Source organism: Chinchilla lanigera, unplaced genomic scaffold (assembly GCF_000276665.1).
Source record: "Chinchilla lanigera isolate Chin_1 unplaced genomic scaffold, ChiLan1.0 scaffold00007, whole genome shotgun sequence".
NCBI lineage: Eukaryota > Metazoa > Chordata > Mammalia > Rodentia > Chinchillidae > Chinchilla > Chinchilla lanigera.
In genome coordinates this window covers 77-18,603 of record NW_004955408.1, presented here as the reverse complement: position 1 = coordinate 18,603, position 18,527 = coordinate 77, and the positions used below count along the sequence as shown (strand labels likewise).

General features: G+C 38.5%; 1 protein-coding gene across 1 annotated transcript in view; it reads right to left on the bottom strand.

The window, feature by feature from the left end:
* LOC102025212 (zinc finger protein 709-like) overlaps positions 1–15,680 on the bottom strand; it is a 40,334-nt gene extending 24,654 nt beyond the window's left edge. The window contains exon 1 of the mRNA XM_005375996.2: positions 15,561–15,680. Coding sequence (XP_005376053.1) covers positions 15,561–15,563 — 3 coding nt within the window. The 5' untranslated portion in view covers positions 15,564–15,680. The remainder of the gene's footprint in view (positions 1–15,560) is intronic.
* Positions 15,681–18,527: the final 2,847 nt, after the last annotated feature.

Here is an 18,527-nt window from a genome sequence, read left to right as displayed (position 1 = left end):
TTGTAGATAATAATATGTAAAACGATAACCATTGATAATTTCCTACCATTTTGTCTGTAATTTGCTAAGTCCCCCCTATTATTATGTTATCCTTCTTTTATTCTTTAAAATAAAAAATAAAAAAAAAGAAAGAAAAGTAAAAAAGATCGTACATCATGACCAAATAAGTTTCATCTCAGAGATTCAACTGTGGTTTAATATATACAAATCAATATATAAACATACATAAACAGAAGCAAGGTCAAAACCACATGATCATAAATAGATGCAGAAAAATCTTTCAACACAATCTGACACCTCTTATAAGTACCCTGAAGGAAATAGGTATAAGAAAACCATACTTGAATTTTTAAAAAGCTATTTATGACAAGCAAATGGTAAATATTACATTGAATGGGGAAACATTAAAAGTACTCACTCTAAAATCAGCAACAGGACAAGGACAGCCTCTATCACCACTTTTATTGAACACAGTATTCCAAACATTAGCCAGAGGAACCAGGCAAGAGATAGAAAAAAAAGGGCTACATAGAGGAAACAAACAACTGAAATTATCATTACTTTCAAATGACATGATACTCAATATAGAAGACCCTGGCTTTAACAAGTAGAGATAAAAACCATATATTCCACTTTTCTGTATTTTTTTTTTTCCCAAGAATGGATTTTTGAGTTTGTATAACAGTTTTTTCATGCATCTATTGAGATGATCATGTGGTTTTTGTCCTCAATTCTATTAATATAGTGTACGATATTTACTGAGTTGAATAGGTTGAATCATCCCTGAATCCCAGGGATGAATTTTACTAGGTCATGGTGTACAATGTTATTTGTTGTTGTTTTGCTCTTGGACATAGGGTCTCGCTATGGTTCAGGCTGATCTTGAACTCACTACTTAGCCCCTGCTGTCCTCACAATTCCAGCATTCCACCTGCCTCAGCCTCCTGAACGCTGGGAGTACCTGGGCATACCACCATGCACAGCTGTAAATCTTCTTGTTGGTTTGCTGCATTTTCATTGCCAATATCTTATTCAGGATTTTTGCATCTATGTTCATTAAGGAGATTGACCTGTAGCATTCTTTTCTGATTAGATCCTTGTCTGGTTTTGGTATCAGGATGATTCTTGCTTCTTGGAATGAGTTTGGGAGTATTGCTCCCCTTTCAGTTTTATTAAAGAGTTTGAGGAGTAGTGGCAATAGATCTTTTCTAAGTCCATTTGCTCAAAGGTTTGATTCAGTTCTGACATTTTTTTGTTGATTTTTTTGTCTTGTTGATCTATTTGTGATAATTAAGTATCATGTGCTGGTATTTGTTGCATATATATTTATGACTGTTACCTCTTCATTTTTAATTGTTCACTAAGAAGTATGCAGTAAGGCCAGGCATAGTGGCACACGCCTATGGGAGGCCGAGGCAGAAGGATCAGCATGAGTTCGAGGACAGCCTAGGCTACATAAGTGAGTTCAAGGCCAGTCTGGACTATATAGCAAGACCCTGTCTAAAAGAAAAAAAAAAGTATGTAGTGACTTTATGTCTGTTGATCACTTTTGGCTTGAAATCCTCTTTTTCAGCAAATAGAATGCTACATCTTTTCCCCAGGTCCCTATAACACAGAGTATTGTTTTCCCTCTTTTGACTTTCAGCCTATAAATTTCTTTTCGAGTTAAATGTGTTTATTGTAGGCAGCCTATTTTTTGGATCTTGTTTCTTGATCCATTCTGCCAGCGTGTTTCTTTTGATTGATGAATTGAGTCCATTTACATTGATGGTTCTGATATGTATGGAATTATCCTTGTCATATTATTTTCCTCTTCTTGGTTCCTTTTCCCCTGTTTAATTGCTTGCCTTGCCTTGTGGATTCACTCTACTTGGGTTCATGGAGTTGTTAGCTGTGTCACCTCTTTCTAGGATACTCTTCAAAATATTTTGAAGTGCTGGTTTGGTGGTCAAGAATTTCTTCATGTACTCTTTGTTATGGAAGTATCTTATTTCTCCATAAATTTTGAAAGATAGTTTGTGGAGCACATTAATGTGGGGTGGACATTGTTTTCTTTTATGGCATGAAATACTTCAAGTTCTCCTTGACTTAAGGGGTTGTGTTGTGAAGTTTGCTGTGATTCTGATGGGCTTTCTTTTATAAGTGACTTGTTTCTTTTTTCTAACAGCTTTTAATATTCTGTTCTTGTGTAGAACTCCTGGAATCTTGACTATTATATGCCTTAGTGTAGACTTTTTGGGGTGATCATGGCTAACTGGAGTTTTATATGCCTCACTTATCTGTATGTGAAATTCTTTTTCTATGCTTGGGAAGCTTTCTGCCATGACTTCAGTGAACAAATTTTTTATATACTTTGTGCTATCTCCTGATTTTTAATTGATTCTGACCAATCTTGTTATTGCTTTGCATCATCTAGCAACTGCTGGGTTGATTTTTCATAGTTCCTTGCTATTATTAAAAAATCTTATTAAAAATTCTTTCTTTTTATGGTTACTAACCACAATCTTATGTTTCTAATATGATATTCCTCACACTGGTTCATTCTGCTGCATACACTTTCCATACAATTTTTAATCTCCTGGATAACTGACTGAATCTGTTTTTGGATTCCATTTCTTCCCTATATTGCGCATTCATGATGTCCACCATTTTTTTAAGGTGCTCTATTTTTTAATCTTTATCTTCTTTGGATTCACTAACCATGCCTTTCATTATCATCATCATCTCTTAAGTTATCTGAGAAATTATTTGATGATTTCTTCTAGAGCCTCATTCATATGCTTTACTAGTTAAACTGTCACCATTTCAGAGTTCAGGTGAGTGGCTTTTAGTTTGTTCCATCACACTGCACCCTGGGTTTTCCCTATGCCAGCTGGACATATGGGGTTGCACCTTGCTTCTGTATCTTATCATTTTATTTTATTTTCTGCTCTGATGCTTGTAAACTGCCTATGGTAGACAACTTTATTACTAGTATTGAGGACTCCTTAGGAAACAATTACTTTTCAGAGATGTTTTCTAGTACCATGTTCTGTAGGCTTTGCTACAAGGTAATTGGTTATTTTGAGGTGTGGAGTAACAGGAAAATTTTGACCTCTTCAGGAGTTTAACTAACTGATGTGTTTTAGAGAAACAAGATCATTAGAAGAATGCACTAGAATGATACATTTCATTCCTCCTTACCTATATCTCTTTCTCTCTCTCCCTCTCTCCCTTCCTCCTGGGCGAAATGAGGGTGGCCAAAGTTCCTCACTATGCCCCTTTGTAATGATGTTTCTGACTTGCTACAAGACTACAGGCAATGAAAGAGTTTGACTAAGGACTAAATCCTCCATAATTGAGCCACAATAATCTACTCTCATTTTAAAGTGTCAACTATGTTTTTTCAGTGCCAGCTATTTCTTTATAGCAAATGAAAGCTCACTAACAGATCTGTTGGAATGGATGTATGTTGTTTTCACACCAGACCTATTGAGAATTAGTTCATCAATGTACATGGGCATGCAGATCTCCATTCTAGATTCTGATCCCATTTCACTAATGATTCAATTCAATTCTTTTTATTTTCCTTCTAAATTTTTGTGATAATGATGTTGAACTCAGATCTTCGCATATGCTAGCAAGTACTCTGCAAGTAATTACTTCACCAGCACTGAACTCTATTTTTAAAAGTATAAATCTCTTAGCATTAAAACAAGATACTCTATGTATTCAAACATCTGCCAACAAGAAGTTGATGCACATTCTGTTTCTTCTTTTAAGCATAAGTGTTCAGACTCACTATATTATAAAGGAAAGTGATTTACTTTGTCTCACAGAATCATGATATCCAGTTAAGCCAACAACACCCAGGCTCTCCTACACTGTCTCACATTAGTGGTTCCCCTTTACTTTACGAACAGAACACCTGTAGTGCTGAATCATAGCATAGAAGCTCTAGAGTTTTTGTTTCAACCCACATTCATGCTCCCTTCTGCTCTCAGGAGCCTTTCTGCTTCATACATTTTTAACTTGCATTCTAAATCCTCTGTTCCACTTTTTGCTGACATGAAATATTAACTTGGCACAGTTAACAGGTTAAAATGCACTTTACAATCACATTTACAACGTAGTGTTCATGAAAGGTAAAAGTAGAAACAATTGAAATGTCCACAAATTGATGAATAACCAAAAATGTAAGTTTTCCATATTATTCATTCATTAAAAGAAATAATTTTCTGATAAAGGATACAATAAAAATTCATCTTGGAAATGTCATGCAAAAAAGACAGACACAGAAACAATGTTGAATTATCCCCTTATACAAAATTATCCTCTTACACAAAAATGGTATATATAATGGTAATTATATATACAAAAATGGTATGTATAATTATCCCCTTATACAAAAATTGAATATTAAATTATGTAGAGTCAGAATATTAGAATATGTAGAGTACACAGTAGGTTAGCAGTTCATATGGCTTGGGGAAATAGGAGAAATAAGGAGACCAATTTCCTTTAAGAGTAAAATAAAATATTCTAAGTGGACTAGGTTGTTGACTGTATATTTTGAAGTGAATGAATCAAATAATAACTAATTATCTTAATGGAACTGGCATAAAAGAAAATTTCTACTTAAATATACAGGGGCTGGAAATTAAGCTCAGTGGTGCAGCACCTGTCTGGCAAATATGAGGTCCTGTGTTTGATTCCCAGTACACCCCAAGAAAGAAAGGAGAGAAGAGAAAGAATGAATTTAGAGAACTATTTGCAGTGCAACTGATAATAATGAATGGAGAAAGGCAGGAAAGAGGGGGAGATTTGAGAAAGAGGCAAATGAGAAAAGGGTTATGAGCAATAAATTGAAGCAAGAAGGAATAAAAATAGTGGAAAGAATAAAAAAGGGAAGGCACCAAAAAAGGAAGCAAAAAAGGAATGAGAAAAGGAAATAAAAAGAATAAACAATATGGTAGGGAAAAAGAATGGGAAATAGAGGACACAAATTGATAAAAAAAAGGAAGAAACATGGAGGCCAGTGTGAATCTACTTACTACATCCCAAGCCTCAAAACTTCTACAGGATGGTTTGATAGGACAGGCCTTCTTGTTCTGATCCTTGTCGCTAAGGATAAAAGTGACAGGATCGCTGACCTTCTATGTCAGACTCTGCAGAGTGTTGTCTGAGGTATTAGAACTTGGGCTGGAAACAACTGACAAAGGATGAGAACTTGCCAAACACAGTGAGATAAACTACATCCATAGAGAAGGCAACCTGCTATCCCACAGTACAGGAGGCCCTGAAGATGGCAGATAAAGTGAAGACACAGGAGAGGACTGTGAGGACTAAACAACTTATGTGACCACACACATGATAAGCAGATTTCTTCTCTGTACAGGGCCCCTTCATGTGGGAAAATGTGGCAGGGAAAATCTTGGATAACACGAGACTCCCAGAAGACAACATAAAAATCTGGTATTGTCACAACTGCCATAACTGAACACATCCCAGGATAAAGCCACAAGTTAAACACTGTCACAAAGGCTAATATGCACATTGTAACACATATACAGGCAAACAGAAATAGTGGGCATAGCCAATAACAATGAGCAAGATATGAGTGCAGCAAAGGGTAAAGAAGAAGAACATCAGGTGAGTCCAGGATACACAAGTAATACAAAAGTGGAGGCATAGCAGGTTGACCACCACTAATGATGACACTGAGCACAATTTTGGAGATGAGAAAAGCAGAAAGAAAAGGTACATGGATGTGAGCATCTGCATTCACTCGATTCCCCGGCAGCATGTACAGGTTCATACGAAGTATAGCAGGAAGAGAACCGGCTGGAGCTGCCAGGGGAAAGGCAAGAGGCCAAAAAGAATAACCCGAAAAAAGGTTCAGTGTTTCTCAACAAGCGTGGCTGTTGTATTTGCTGAGATCCAAAACAGAAAGACAAAATGGTAAAACTTAAATTGTGACACAGAACAAATAGCAACTTAATAACTCTGTGCTACTGACCAACTTGCTAGGCCTTACACTGTCTTTTTCCATTCTATTCAGTTATAAGAGCCTTAACAGTCACTGTAGTGAAAGCTAAAAGTGAGACCAGTGTATTAAGTTCTTAAGCCAAAGTTAAACAAGTAACTGGGTTTTGTTGACACAGACTGTAAGAAAGGGCATGCTTTTCAAGCACTGCAAACAGGTATGTGTGATCGGGTATAGTACTTCTTATAGTGAGCATGTGCTAGGAAATACTTACTTGATCTGAGTATTTAATATAATGTATTCTCTAAGACTATTCATGTTTTCATTGACTACTTCAATATTCTGATTTATTTTAAAACTGTATATTTAGCATTCAATCCAGATATCTTATTTCCTATTCAAACGAAGGGAGATGAGAACAATGCTATATACACTTGCCAACTCAGCTTCTTAGGAAACTGATGTAAGGAGTCACAATTTAAAGGTCAGAGCAGGCGATTTAGCAGGAGACTGTATTGGTATGAAACTAGCAGAGCATTACATATATCTTAAAAATTTCCCTGAAATTCAAGTAGTAAACAACACATCTTCAACTCAGCTAGAAATAGAACTACTTCTATCAATATACATATGTAGATGGTTTTGATGGCAAAGTTACCATCTGTTAGAAATGCAATTAAAAACTGTTAAATTCCAATGCACTTAGAAATGTTCCTAAAAGAAGAAAAAATAATTCCAGCAAATGGTGTTAGATGTATTTACAGTCTGTAAAATAAGAAATAAATGTTTTTCCACAAAAATAGACATGTAAAAAAAATTCTGTTAGGACATAAGAAATTTTCCTTCAATTACAAAGTAAAACATGTAATTGTAAGACAAGTACTACAAGTAATAGGGAAGGAATAACTTCATAATTTCAATTGGTTTTCATTTCTCACTGTAGGGATAGAATACTGGACCTCAGTAACACCCAACATGCAGTTTTCCACTAAACTAATCATTACTTTACTCATGTTGTGTTGATGCAAAATATCTGTTTTTCATTATTTAGACAGGGTCTCCCTATGTAGTTAATGAACTCACTAGGTAGCCCAGGCTGGCCTCTAACTTGTACTGATCCTCCTGCATCTTTGTCTGAAGTGCTGGGATTTCAAGCATGAGTTACCATTCATAGCTGCAAAACAAATACTTTTAACTGAAATTCATGAAATAAATTTAGAAATATATAGAATTAAGTAATGATTTCAGCAAATAATGTCAATGTTTGGAAGAAAACACTTTCAGTTACATATATAGCTTTTAAGAAATATATTTAGTAAAACATTTTATCAGAAACAAAATGAGTAATTCATAATACACGAATAAATATACTGGAAAAGCAGCCACGTGTAGTGGCACACAACTGTAATCCCAGAACTTGAGAGGCTGAGGCAGGAGAACTGTCACAAATTTGAGGCCAGCCTGGGACACATAGCTCAAGGCCAGCCTGGAATCCACAGTGAGGCCTTGTCTCAAAAAACAAACAAAGAAGATGGACTAACAAGAGGCACCAGGAAAACACACTGTGAAAATGAGAACAAATGTAAGGATAATGGATATATTTGTTTCTGAGAAAGGGTCTCACTATGTGACCCATCCTGGCCATCAACTCTTGATCTCCTTGTTTAGCCCCCTAAATGCCAGCATTATAGCTATAAACCATCACACTTTTATAAAACAGGATATTATGAAGAAATAAGAAGCAGAACATAATTGTCATTTAATGAATTTGAGATGGTGGAAAAATTCTCAGAAATGTATAGAATTACAAATTTGGCAACAGAAGAGGCAGGTAGTGGAGAATGAAGTAAGTTGGTAAGCAACCCAAGTGAGAATAAAAAAAATTTTTTTTCCTTCATAAACTCATCTCCCAGTGGATTTTCTAGTGATTCACTGGAAGTTTTCAGACACTGACTAAGATGTCATCTGTATATGTACCAATTTCTCAGGGTGAAAGTATGTATTATGTATAGCAAATATATACAAATATGAACATTATAATAAATATGGTATACTCAGCTGGGCATGGTCTCCCAAATGTTTGAAATCAAAAAAGGAGAAAGAAATTCCCACAGCTTATGTCACCAGGGTAATGCAATCTTTATGTAAACCCAGACATGTTTATAAGAGAAGGGAAATATTATACCTATGTATGCAGACTTTCAAATGTACTAGAACTTCACCTAGCAAAATATAAAGGTGTACCAGAAAATAGTTTTTCATCTTTGCATGTAGCTTATTGGAAGCATGGGTCCCTAGCATGCATGATGCAGGCTCAATCTAAGTCCCACACCAGGAGACACATGACTATATGTTAATGAAGTTGTGTCTGTTCACCTGATCGAATGATGACTCAGCACCATGAAGCTATGATGCTATCAAGAAAACAACAAATAAAGAACTGATATGACTATTTGAATCTTGAAATATTTTCTGAAACTCAATTTTTGTTATTTCTTATAAGCTTTTAATGTAGGAAAACACCACAATGTGATTAATAAACTGATAAAATACAAGTATTCTAAAACTAACAAATGTTATAATGAATGGAGCCTCGGTACATGCATTGCTTCAAAATCAGAAATGACTCAAAGATACTCACTGTTTCCACTCTTCTGTCACATGGAACAAAAATTCATGTGTTACCCTAGGACATACAGGCAAGACAGACAATAAACAACAAAAGGATTGAAATTAAAGATAAGATCATTATGCATGAATGATGAAAGAATCAAGATATAAAATTTGAAAACAGTAACAGAGAAGCTATGTTCCCAAAGCCAAGAGCAACTAGAAAAAGTCATAGTGTATCTCCTAGTTTCAATATTCACTGAAAAATGAAGCTACATGATACACAATCAGTACACAAATTGTAAGTAAATATAGCTCTCAAGCATTTTTGATCTCAAAGTTAGTACACACAAAATCTACAGAGAATTCTAAAAAGCTGTTGTTTAAGAATCAGTGTTCATCTGATTATCAGTCAAAATACAAAAAAAAATTGCTATTAATAGAATCAAGAGTGCAGGAATGTCCCTATATCATGTGCATATAATAAACATTTTAGGGAAAAAACTACATTGTCAAAAATATGTTTAAGCAGAAGATTGAACTTCTTTAAAATTTTTTTTTAATTGTTTTTTTTTTTTTTTTTGGTTTTTCTCCAGTACCAGGAACCGAACTCAGGACCCTGCGCTTGCCAGGCAGGCGCTTTTGCCGCTGAGCTAAATCCCCAGCCCCTAAAATTTTTATAAGTACTTCTTAACTATGCCTTGAAAGGAATCAACTTAGATGCCCCATCTCATTCCTCACTCAGTCTTTGCCAATATAATTGTTTTCTTAAGGAAAATGCTGCCTCACTCATCACTGTAAAGCAAGAATATTATTGACACCTAGAAATGACCTCACAATCCATCAAGTGATCTCATGCTCAATTAAAAATTATTATATACCATGTCAGCAAGTATTTTAAAGGTCTGTATCTCCAAAGAGAAAAATAATACATACAAATGAAATTGGAGGAGATGATATGAAGGTCAAGAGAATGTACAGACTCAGATTTGATGATGCAATGTGTTAATAATTCTTTAAGTTATATACTCAATACAACTGTATCTATAATACCAATAAAACAACTCTAAATTTAACAAACATCTATCAGAATTCCTTCTAAAAAACAAAGGACAGTGCCATAATTATCAAATCTCAAAAAAAGTAAAGAAGCAATATCCTTTCCTACTATTTGGAAAATGATATACAGTTACAGTCACTTAAGCCTGAAGCTCAGCCAACCTGTAGAGACACTAAATGTGTAAGCAGTACAAAGAAATACATTTGCTTTAAACAAACTGAGATTTGACAAGGCTGGCAGTATAAATCAAGTGTAAAATATGATCTATCACTCCTTAATAGAGGTAAATGGGTCATTTTATATGCAAAGTGAATCTTATTTTTGCATCATAAACATTCAAATATGCATTCTAGGTAGATTCAAAAAGTATATAAAATATGAAAGCAAAATACGAAAAAAGCACTGAATAAGAAATCTAGGCCAGGTATGATGGTGCACACCTATAATCCGAACACTCTGGAGGCTGAGGCAGGAGAATTGCTGTGAGTTCCAGGCCAGCCTAAACTATGTAGTGAGACCTTGCTTCAGAATTCCAAAAAATCCACCAGCAACAGAAAAACCTAGGAGTAAGGAAATCTTCACAAATAAAACTCTAAAGCCATAAATGTTAAAGTGACATTGAAGACACAAAAAGTAATTTAGGGTTTCTGTTCAGGAAAGAAAATATTTTATGAGATTAACATACAGGGGCTGGGCATGGTGGCGAATGCCTGAAATCCCAGCACTTGGGAGGCTGAGACAGGAGGATCATTCCGAGTTCAAGACCAGCCTGGGCTACAAAGTGAGCTCAAGGCCAGCTTGAACTGCATAGTGAGACCCTGTCTCAAAAAGACAAAAAGCAAAACAACAACAACAAAAAAACAAGATTAACATACAGATGGATAAATTATGAGAAGGAATGTTGATTCTCTACAAGTGACAAAGAAATACCTAGAACAAAAAGATTTTATCAAAAAGAATTCTTCATCACAAATAGGAGAATATGTAATAAGGTGTTTTACAGAAGGGCTTACACAGGAAATGAAAAAAATACATGAAACAGACGCATAAAAGACAGAAAAATGTGAAAAGACTTAGTTAAATTTCCCTATAAATCCATGAAACTCATCAAATTGGAAAAGCCTAACATGGGTTGGCTATGAAAAATAGGAACTATTGCCCCCCTGGTGGTGGTAGTGTGGATGATGTACGTAAAGAATGAAATGGATGCATCCTCTGTGCAGGAGCAAGCAGGCTCCTGAGCCCTGAGCATCTATGGCATTTTCTCAAATCTGCTTCTAGCGCAGCAAATGAATGTGCCTTGTAGCATTTACACCAGTGATAGAACTAGACAAGCCTGCTTTCCTATAACCATGGAAAGCCAATTAAGGTGTTCTGGACATAGTGGAGACTTCTCAGGAGTTACAAGCACAGCAGTGTGAATACATCTGGAAAATAAAATTTTGTTAATCAAGTAAAGGACAGGATGAACTAACATACTCCCATTGGACACACTAAACATATATGTACATGAGATTGATGTGTAGCTCAGTGGTACAGCACGTGTATAATACTCATCAGTTTCTAGGGTCTAGAGCCAGCATAAATAATGTACATGAAGTTATGATGTATAACCCAGAAGTGATGAGCAGGGTCACAGGTGGGGAAAGAAGACACAGCTGCAACAGGGTTGTTAAGCAGAGCACCAGTGATATTTGGGTCCAACACTTCATTCTTTTATGGGCTGTCCTGTGTGTTATGTGACATTGATCAACATCCTTTACCTCTGCCCATGCTTTAAATCTTGCTCATGCTCTACTCATGATTTTAACAGAAAAAGTTATATATACACAAGATAGTTAAGATAGTTACACAGGTAGTTTCTCTTAGTTCACTGAAAAGAGAGATTTGTGCTAGTATTGTTTGGACGCTACTTTATGCTTCTATCTTGTACTCTGAGTAACTACTATGAAGATAACAATACACAATGTATTAATAATTGTTACTCTCTTATTAGCCTGTTTTTACACTCTGTTGTAGTTATTTTTGTCTCTTTAAAATAAAAAAGTTGTGGCTGGGGATTTAGCTCAGCGGCACAGCGCCTGCCTGGCAAGCGCAAGGTCGTGAGTTTGATTCCCAGTCCCGGAAGAAAAATAAAATAAAATGAAATAAAATTAAAAAGTTGCAATACATTTATATGTTTTTTGATGTGCCCAATCAATAGTGCCTGAAAACTACCAACTTAGTAGGTACAGTATGGACATATAAGCTCCTAAATGACAAGGTACCCCGAATGGGCAAACAAAGACTATAAGTGCTGCCACAATTCTCTACACCACAAAACCAAGCAGAAAGAATGACACTACCCAAAGTACTCCATCCTTGCATACTCTCCCCTTGTCCCCACTACCTGCACTATTTTTCAGATGTCACTGACATGAAAACCCAGAATAGGCTCCACTGCTTGATGCTCTGTGATGACATCAACTGAAAGACATAGAGGACAGACTAAGGGGTGCCTTAAACTGAAACTCTGTGCCTCATCTCAACTGTGCCTTGCTCCATAAGCCATTTCATTGGGTTTCCTCAGGATGCCAACATGGAAATTCTGTCCCCAGAGTTTGAGGAGTTCAGGAGACACTTAGGGGCACTTTACGGATGGCAGTCTCTTGTCACTTAAGGAACACATAAACAAAGCTCATAGTCATCTCTTTCCCCAGAGAGATACACATCACTATAAGTAGGAAAAGGTCTTGGAAGCAAAAGTGCTGAACACACCTCCCTTCAGCCCACTAAGGTGATAGAAGAGGAAGATTATAGGAGTGAACAACCAAAAACCAGTATAGAAAAGCAGCTGCTCACCCAAGGTTAAAGCAGATAGAAAGGTTCCCTGACTCAGCACAAATTAGAACTAGGAATGGAGTGCTTTCTCTTTAGGTTTGCACATGCTTGATGTTGTGTTCAAACTGCTTAGCTCTGTGTCTTCACTGAAAACTTCCATCCTGTCCCCTTGTCATGGTAATATAAGCCAGAATATGAACAGAATGGAGGACTTCTTTATTATACCAAAACAACAACAAAAAAGTCAAAACAAAGCAAACAAATCCACATACAAACCAAAAAATACCCCAGAGTAGTCTTCCTTTTTCAAAACAGCACTCAAACTATCTCCTGGTTGAGTTGCTCTGTAGAAGCCAATTAATGCCGCGTTCAAAACAAGAGACAATGTGATAAATGTCATGCTCTACAAAGGACTTTTGAAGAGTTGAGGGAATGACTCTACAGATGCTACTTGAGTTTGAAAGGGAAAATATCATGACCAACACAAAGGAAGTTGAAAACAAAACGTTTTAAAAATGCACAAAACATACCCAATAAGTGAAACATCCCTAACAAGCTTTGGCTCTTTTAAACCTGCTCAACACACTTGCCTTGATTTATGTTTGGGGAAATATATTCAACACAGTTCAAAATTCATATTAAAATACTATCTCATGAACTTCATGAAATAGAGTACACTGTAAATCACTGGCTGTTCACCCTTTGTGACAAGTTGCTGACAGAGCAGTGACTCATGACTGCTGTCCACAATCATAACAAGTACTGAGGAAAGTAAATAAATTATAAAAGTGAAAGATTTCCACTACTTTTTTTTTGCTTCAGTTCTAAAGATTTAACTTAGTGCCTCATTCATTTTAGATGAGTTGGACTGGAGGTGCATCCCAGCAATGTCTCACTGATGTTTAATCAACCACTTAAATCTTGGTAAATCACCATGTTTACAGAACCCCAATCTTTTTTTTTTTCAGAACCCCAATCTTGAACTGGCAAAATGCCACATGCCTTTGACCTCAATAATCAAGGAGCTGGAAACAGTATCAAAAGTTCTCCCTAGCCTGGGCAACTTAGTAAGACCAAGTCTCAAAAACACTTTTTAAAATATGAGGTTGGGTGGGGTTGGGTGCGGCATGGGGGAAACTTGAGTTTAGTCCTGGTACAATAAAAAACTCAAACACACCTTGAAACCTTTCATATCTGAGAGAAAATCCTTCCCATTCTTCTTCAGTGATGATGCCCACCATATTTTTAAACCAACAAGACCAGTTCGCTAATTTCTAAATTTGCCTCAGAAACAATTAGGTGAACTGATCAGTAGTAAGAGAAGACATAAGACATATGTATAGTGCCTGTTACTAAGTTCACCTCTTACGTTTAGGCCTGTGACCTCTAACACACTCTCCGGCCAAGGCAGCACATAACCCTTCAATTATTGTCACACTCACAACAATTTGACCTCAGCAGAAGAGTTCGCAGTTGCAATTGCTGATTTCACCTTCCTCAAACAAGCCCTGCTCTCCCATTTCCTTTTTACTCTCCTTTGCTCCTCCCTATTAATAAAAAAAAAAACCAAAAACACCTTTTTATTCCTATTCCTTCATGTGCCTGTACACCTTAACTATGCGGATTTACCTCTACTTCAGTGCTTGTTTCATACAAAGTTCATTTCAATCAACATTTCAAATTTAAAACAACATGTGGAAACATTCCAAAAACCAAAGCAATGATTTCAGAGATGAGAGCCCCCTTTCTCCTTCCACTACTATCAATACCACATGGACATGTCCATGTAAATACCCTAATTCGATGTGTTTCTCAATTTGTGTTTAACAGGCAGCCCTTTCAGAAAGTTGTCTTTAGCAAGAACCCCTTCCCTTCCCTCCATTTTTCTCAGCATTCTAAACTCTCTGGGAATCCCTCGAATATTTTATTTAGTTACCTTTATTTAGTTTCCCTACTTAGGGAAAATAGCCTGAGATAAGAGTTGGGAAATAAACTATACTAATAATTAAAATAAAAACAGTGAACTGCAGACAGAGGACCCAGAATGAACTTCCTCTGGCAACATGGAATGCAGTCCCTCTCTAATACAGGGAGTCGCAGCCACTCCCCTCTAAGCTCCTGAGTTTCCAGGAATTGAAAGTGCAAAATAACCAGTTTTTTCTAAAGTCCCAGTTTTCTATAAGACTTGCATGGTAAAAAAAGTGTTTAAGAGCCTGAGTTCCAAATGGTTATTTTAAAAACAGTCACCTGTGATAGGCGGTCATTAAACAACTGAGCAATTACTGTGCTCTGATTATCTATAATTAGCTGTGGGCTGAGCAGCCACATGGCCACTCAGGATGCTTCCAAGGAGACAGGGAGCTATTTCTATTTCCAATAAAAATTCTCCAACATTCTCTTTTTGGTTCATGGTCTCATTCCCCAATGTTGTGAGACCACGAGCTCTGTTCTTTATCGTTATGAGTAGGGATCTGACATAAACGATTAAGGTGATAACTTTGGGGGTTGCTGAGTATGAAAGGCAGGATTTCACTGCATATTTGGCAGGCACTCTGGCCCTGAGTCACAGCACTCTCAATATTAAACCTTTCTTTCAATTCTCATAGCCCATATCAACACTTACTATGACTTTGGTAACATGAAGAAATATTGGAAATTTAGGATTCACTGTGAATATATGTGTATGAGACCCTGCATCACAAACATTTATAACTGTCAGAACCTCCAGTTCTGGTACTAAAAGGAATGAGACCAAGGACCTAGAATTTCACAACCGCACCCAGGTCCAACCCATACCTGAAGCAGTGTCTCTCCAACAGCCCCTCCCGCGCGCTCTCCCCACATGGGTGTAGATAAGGCTGTGCCTCGGGCGACCCAAGACAGCACTGAGGGCTAGGGGTATCACAGTGGGGACAGGGTGCACAGAACCCAGAAGTAACCCTGACCCAGCACAGGGAAAAAGGGACGAAAGTAACAAAGACCAGGAGATCCTCAGGGTCTGGAGCTAAGCAAGGAGGCTGTGGTTCTCTGCAGCGGGCTCTGGCCACTTCCTTTCAGACCTCCTCCCGTTTCCATCCCATCCCTGGTTTCCTCCCACAACATCACCATTGCGTAGCTTCAAGGTCTAGCGGAGCCCTTCCCCTGCAGCCTGCAGTCAGTAGAAGTCAGAGAAGGTGGCCCAGCAACCTTGGGGTCTCAGAGCAACGTGCTCAGTACTGCACTTTAGCGCCATGACACCGGAAGAACCCGCCTACCTTGGCCCATTCTGATTGGACAATTCATACAACCCGCCTCTTTATCGCTAATTGGCTCCTGCCTCATTGCCCTCCCCCTGAGCGAAGAGTGGGTAGGGAAATAAACTGCTTGCGCGGCAAGAGCTCGAAAGGTGGATTGTAATCCACGAACTTCTAGACAAGTCTCTTTCCCGCAATGTCAACATCACCTCGTCTAACAATAATTGAATTTAAGCAGTTTACTTCTGACTTTCCTCAGCTGCCCCTGTTGGCTGAAAAATAAATAGATTAAGATAGTGCGAAAATCATGACTTGAAAGCCTGCTGACTCATTCACGAGTATTGACCCGTCATAGAGCTAACCCTCTGTCCATTACGGATTGTCCTATCCCTGGCTGTATTCATGTTTTCTAGCTTCGGGAGACTGGTTTTTCCATAGAACACTGACGAACATTCTGAGCACACAAATGACCCCATTTTCAGGAACGGCATGCTAAATCCATGAAGAACGAATACGTTATACTTTAACAAATCAGTAAAAGAAATGTTGGATTAGACCAGGATTTTTTTTTTTTTTTGTACCAGGAATCAAACTCAGGATCTTGTGCTTGCCAGGGAGGCGCTTATGCCGCCAAGCTATATCCCCAGCCCCAGACCAGTTTTAAAATGCTTTCTTACTTTTCCCTGACAAATTATTGTCATCATGGAGGAAGAAAAAATAAAAGATCAGTTTCCTAAGTATTTTCTTAAGGGCTGCAGAAGGCCATAAGGACGTAGTTACAGAAAAAGAGACAAAAAGGATGCATCGATTGAGCCACTATTGGGGTAAACTGAGGCACAAGTGAGACCACTGAGACAGGTAGAGTTTAAGTAACATGTAAGGATTTTATTGCAGACTGGGTGTGGCCAGACCAAGGGTGAAAGACCATAGGCCCCAAGGAAGGGGCGAGAGCATGTTTTATAGGGAGTTTATGTAAGGGAGGTGGGCATCGCTGGGAGGAACAAAATTCTGGGTCTCTGAGTAGGGGGTCTAGGGCTAGGTGATTGACAGGGCAGTGTTGGGTACAGGGGGTGCTGGCAGGCTCGACATATCTCTTGTGGTTTTTTTGTGGAATCAGCTCTCTGCAGGTTGAGGTGTGTGGGACAGCTGCCAGCTTCCTGTTGAACGCAGAGATCCCACATGGGTGAGTAACAGATGTGCTTGGGGAGTTTTTCTCCTAGCTGGGCGGGGGTCTAATTCTGAGACCTGACAACCATCAAAAAACAAAACAAAACAAAACAAAACAAAACAAAAAAACCAGCCTGCCCAGAATTCTACGCATTGAAACAGCGTATCAAATAACAGGTTTTGAGAACTGTGAGAGGTGCCTTTTGGTACATTAGAATTTTACTGAAATGCCTTCACAGGAGTTGCAGGGGCTGTGTGCTTGAGTACCAGAGAAGCACCCTTCCCTGTGCTGCCTTGAGGGCGGGGATGCCAGGCTAGGCACATGCAGAGAGCATCTCCTCACACACTTGGGCTGCAGAAGGATGCCTGCAGAAGCTCAGGAAGGACAGGCATCACTGCATCACTTGCAGAAGTCCATCTACCGCCGGGGATGTAGCTTAGTGGCACAGCACCTGCCGGAAAGCGCAAGGCTATGAGTTCGATTTCCGGTACCAAAAAAAGCAAACAAAAAAAGAAGTCCAGCTATGTAGCTGGAAGTGGTGGTGCAGGCTTGTAATCCGAGCACTTGGGATGCTGAGGGAGAAGGATCAGTCAAGACCAGCCTGGGCTACAAGGAGAGCTCAAGACCAGCCTGAACTGCATACTGAAACCCTGTCTCAAAAAGACAAAAAGGAAAAAGAAAAAGAAAAAAGACAAAAGAAAGAAAGAAGTCCAACTACCTGAGCCAGAGAGCTGCCCCCTAACCCAGGGCTGGTAGATACATCTTGAAGATCCCTGCATCTGTTTGGGCCCCCTGGGGACTTATCTGAGACAACGACAGCCTCATAGGCTCTTTCTGCAATGACCCAACTGACTTTGGTGGTCCTGGACCCCAGATGCCATTCACCTGTCTAGCCCTATCCCTGCTGCAGGGCCTGCTGGCCGTAATTCCCCTCGGTTCCCAGCCTGTGTCAAGCTACATCCCCAAATTGTAGAACCTCTAGTTACATACCAGCACAAAGGTACTGCTTTCATTTCATTGAGCACAGTTGTAAATATCACAGTTGAATTGTATTCTACATGTTCTCCAGGGAAAAAATGAAAAAAAGACAAAAAAGCCAAACTCACTAAATACATTAGTGAGGATACTTCACATTTAAAAAGCTACCTTCCTGTAAACTCACAAGGGATAATATATTTATTACTGTCTCTTAAAGGGTTAGGGTTAGGGTCAAAGTGACTTCAAGTTTCTTTATGTAGCAAATCAGTACACAGAGAGCATTTTCATTATCAACTGAAGTATACTTCCTTGCTTGAATACCAGTTTTTATCTCAGGTTTTTAAATGTAACTTCCCACTTCCTAGAGAGACCCTTCCATGTTTGGGAAAGATATAATTGTAATTCTCTCCTCACGCCCACCTCTTGGTTAGGGTCAGGGTCAGGGTCAGGGTCAGGGTCAGGGTCAGGGTCAGCGTTAGGGTCGGGGTCGGGGTGGGGGTGAGGGTGAGGGTGAGTGTTGGGGTTCGGGTTGGCGTTCGGGTTAGGGGTTCAGGGTTCGGGTTCGGGTTTGGGTTCGGGTTTGGGTTCGGGTTAGGGTTAGGGTGAGGGTTACGGTGAGGGTTAGGGTTAGGTTTATGTTTAGGGTTGGGGAGCCGAGGGTTTGGAAACCGAGGGATTCACTGTTAGACTTTG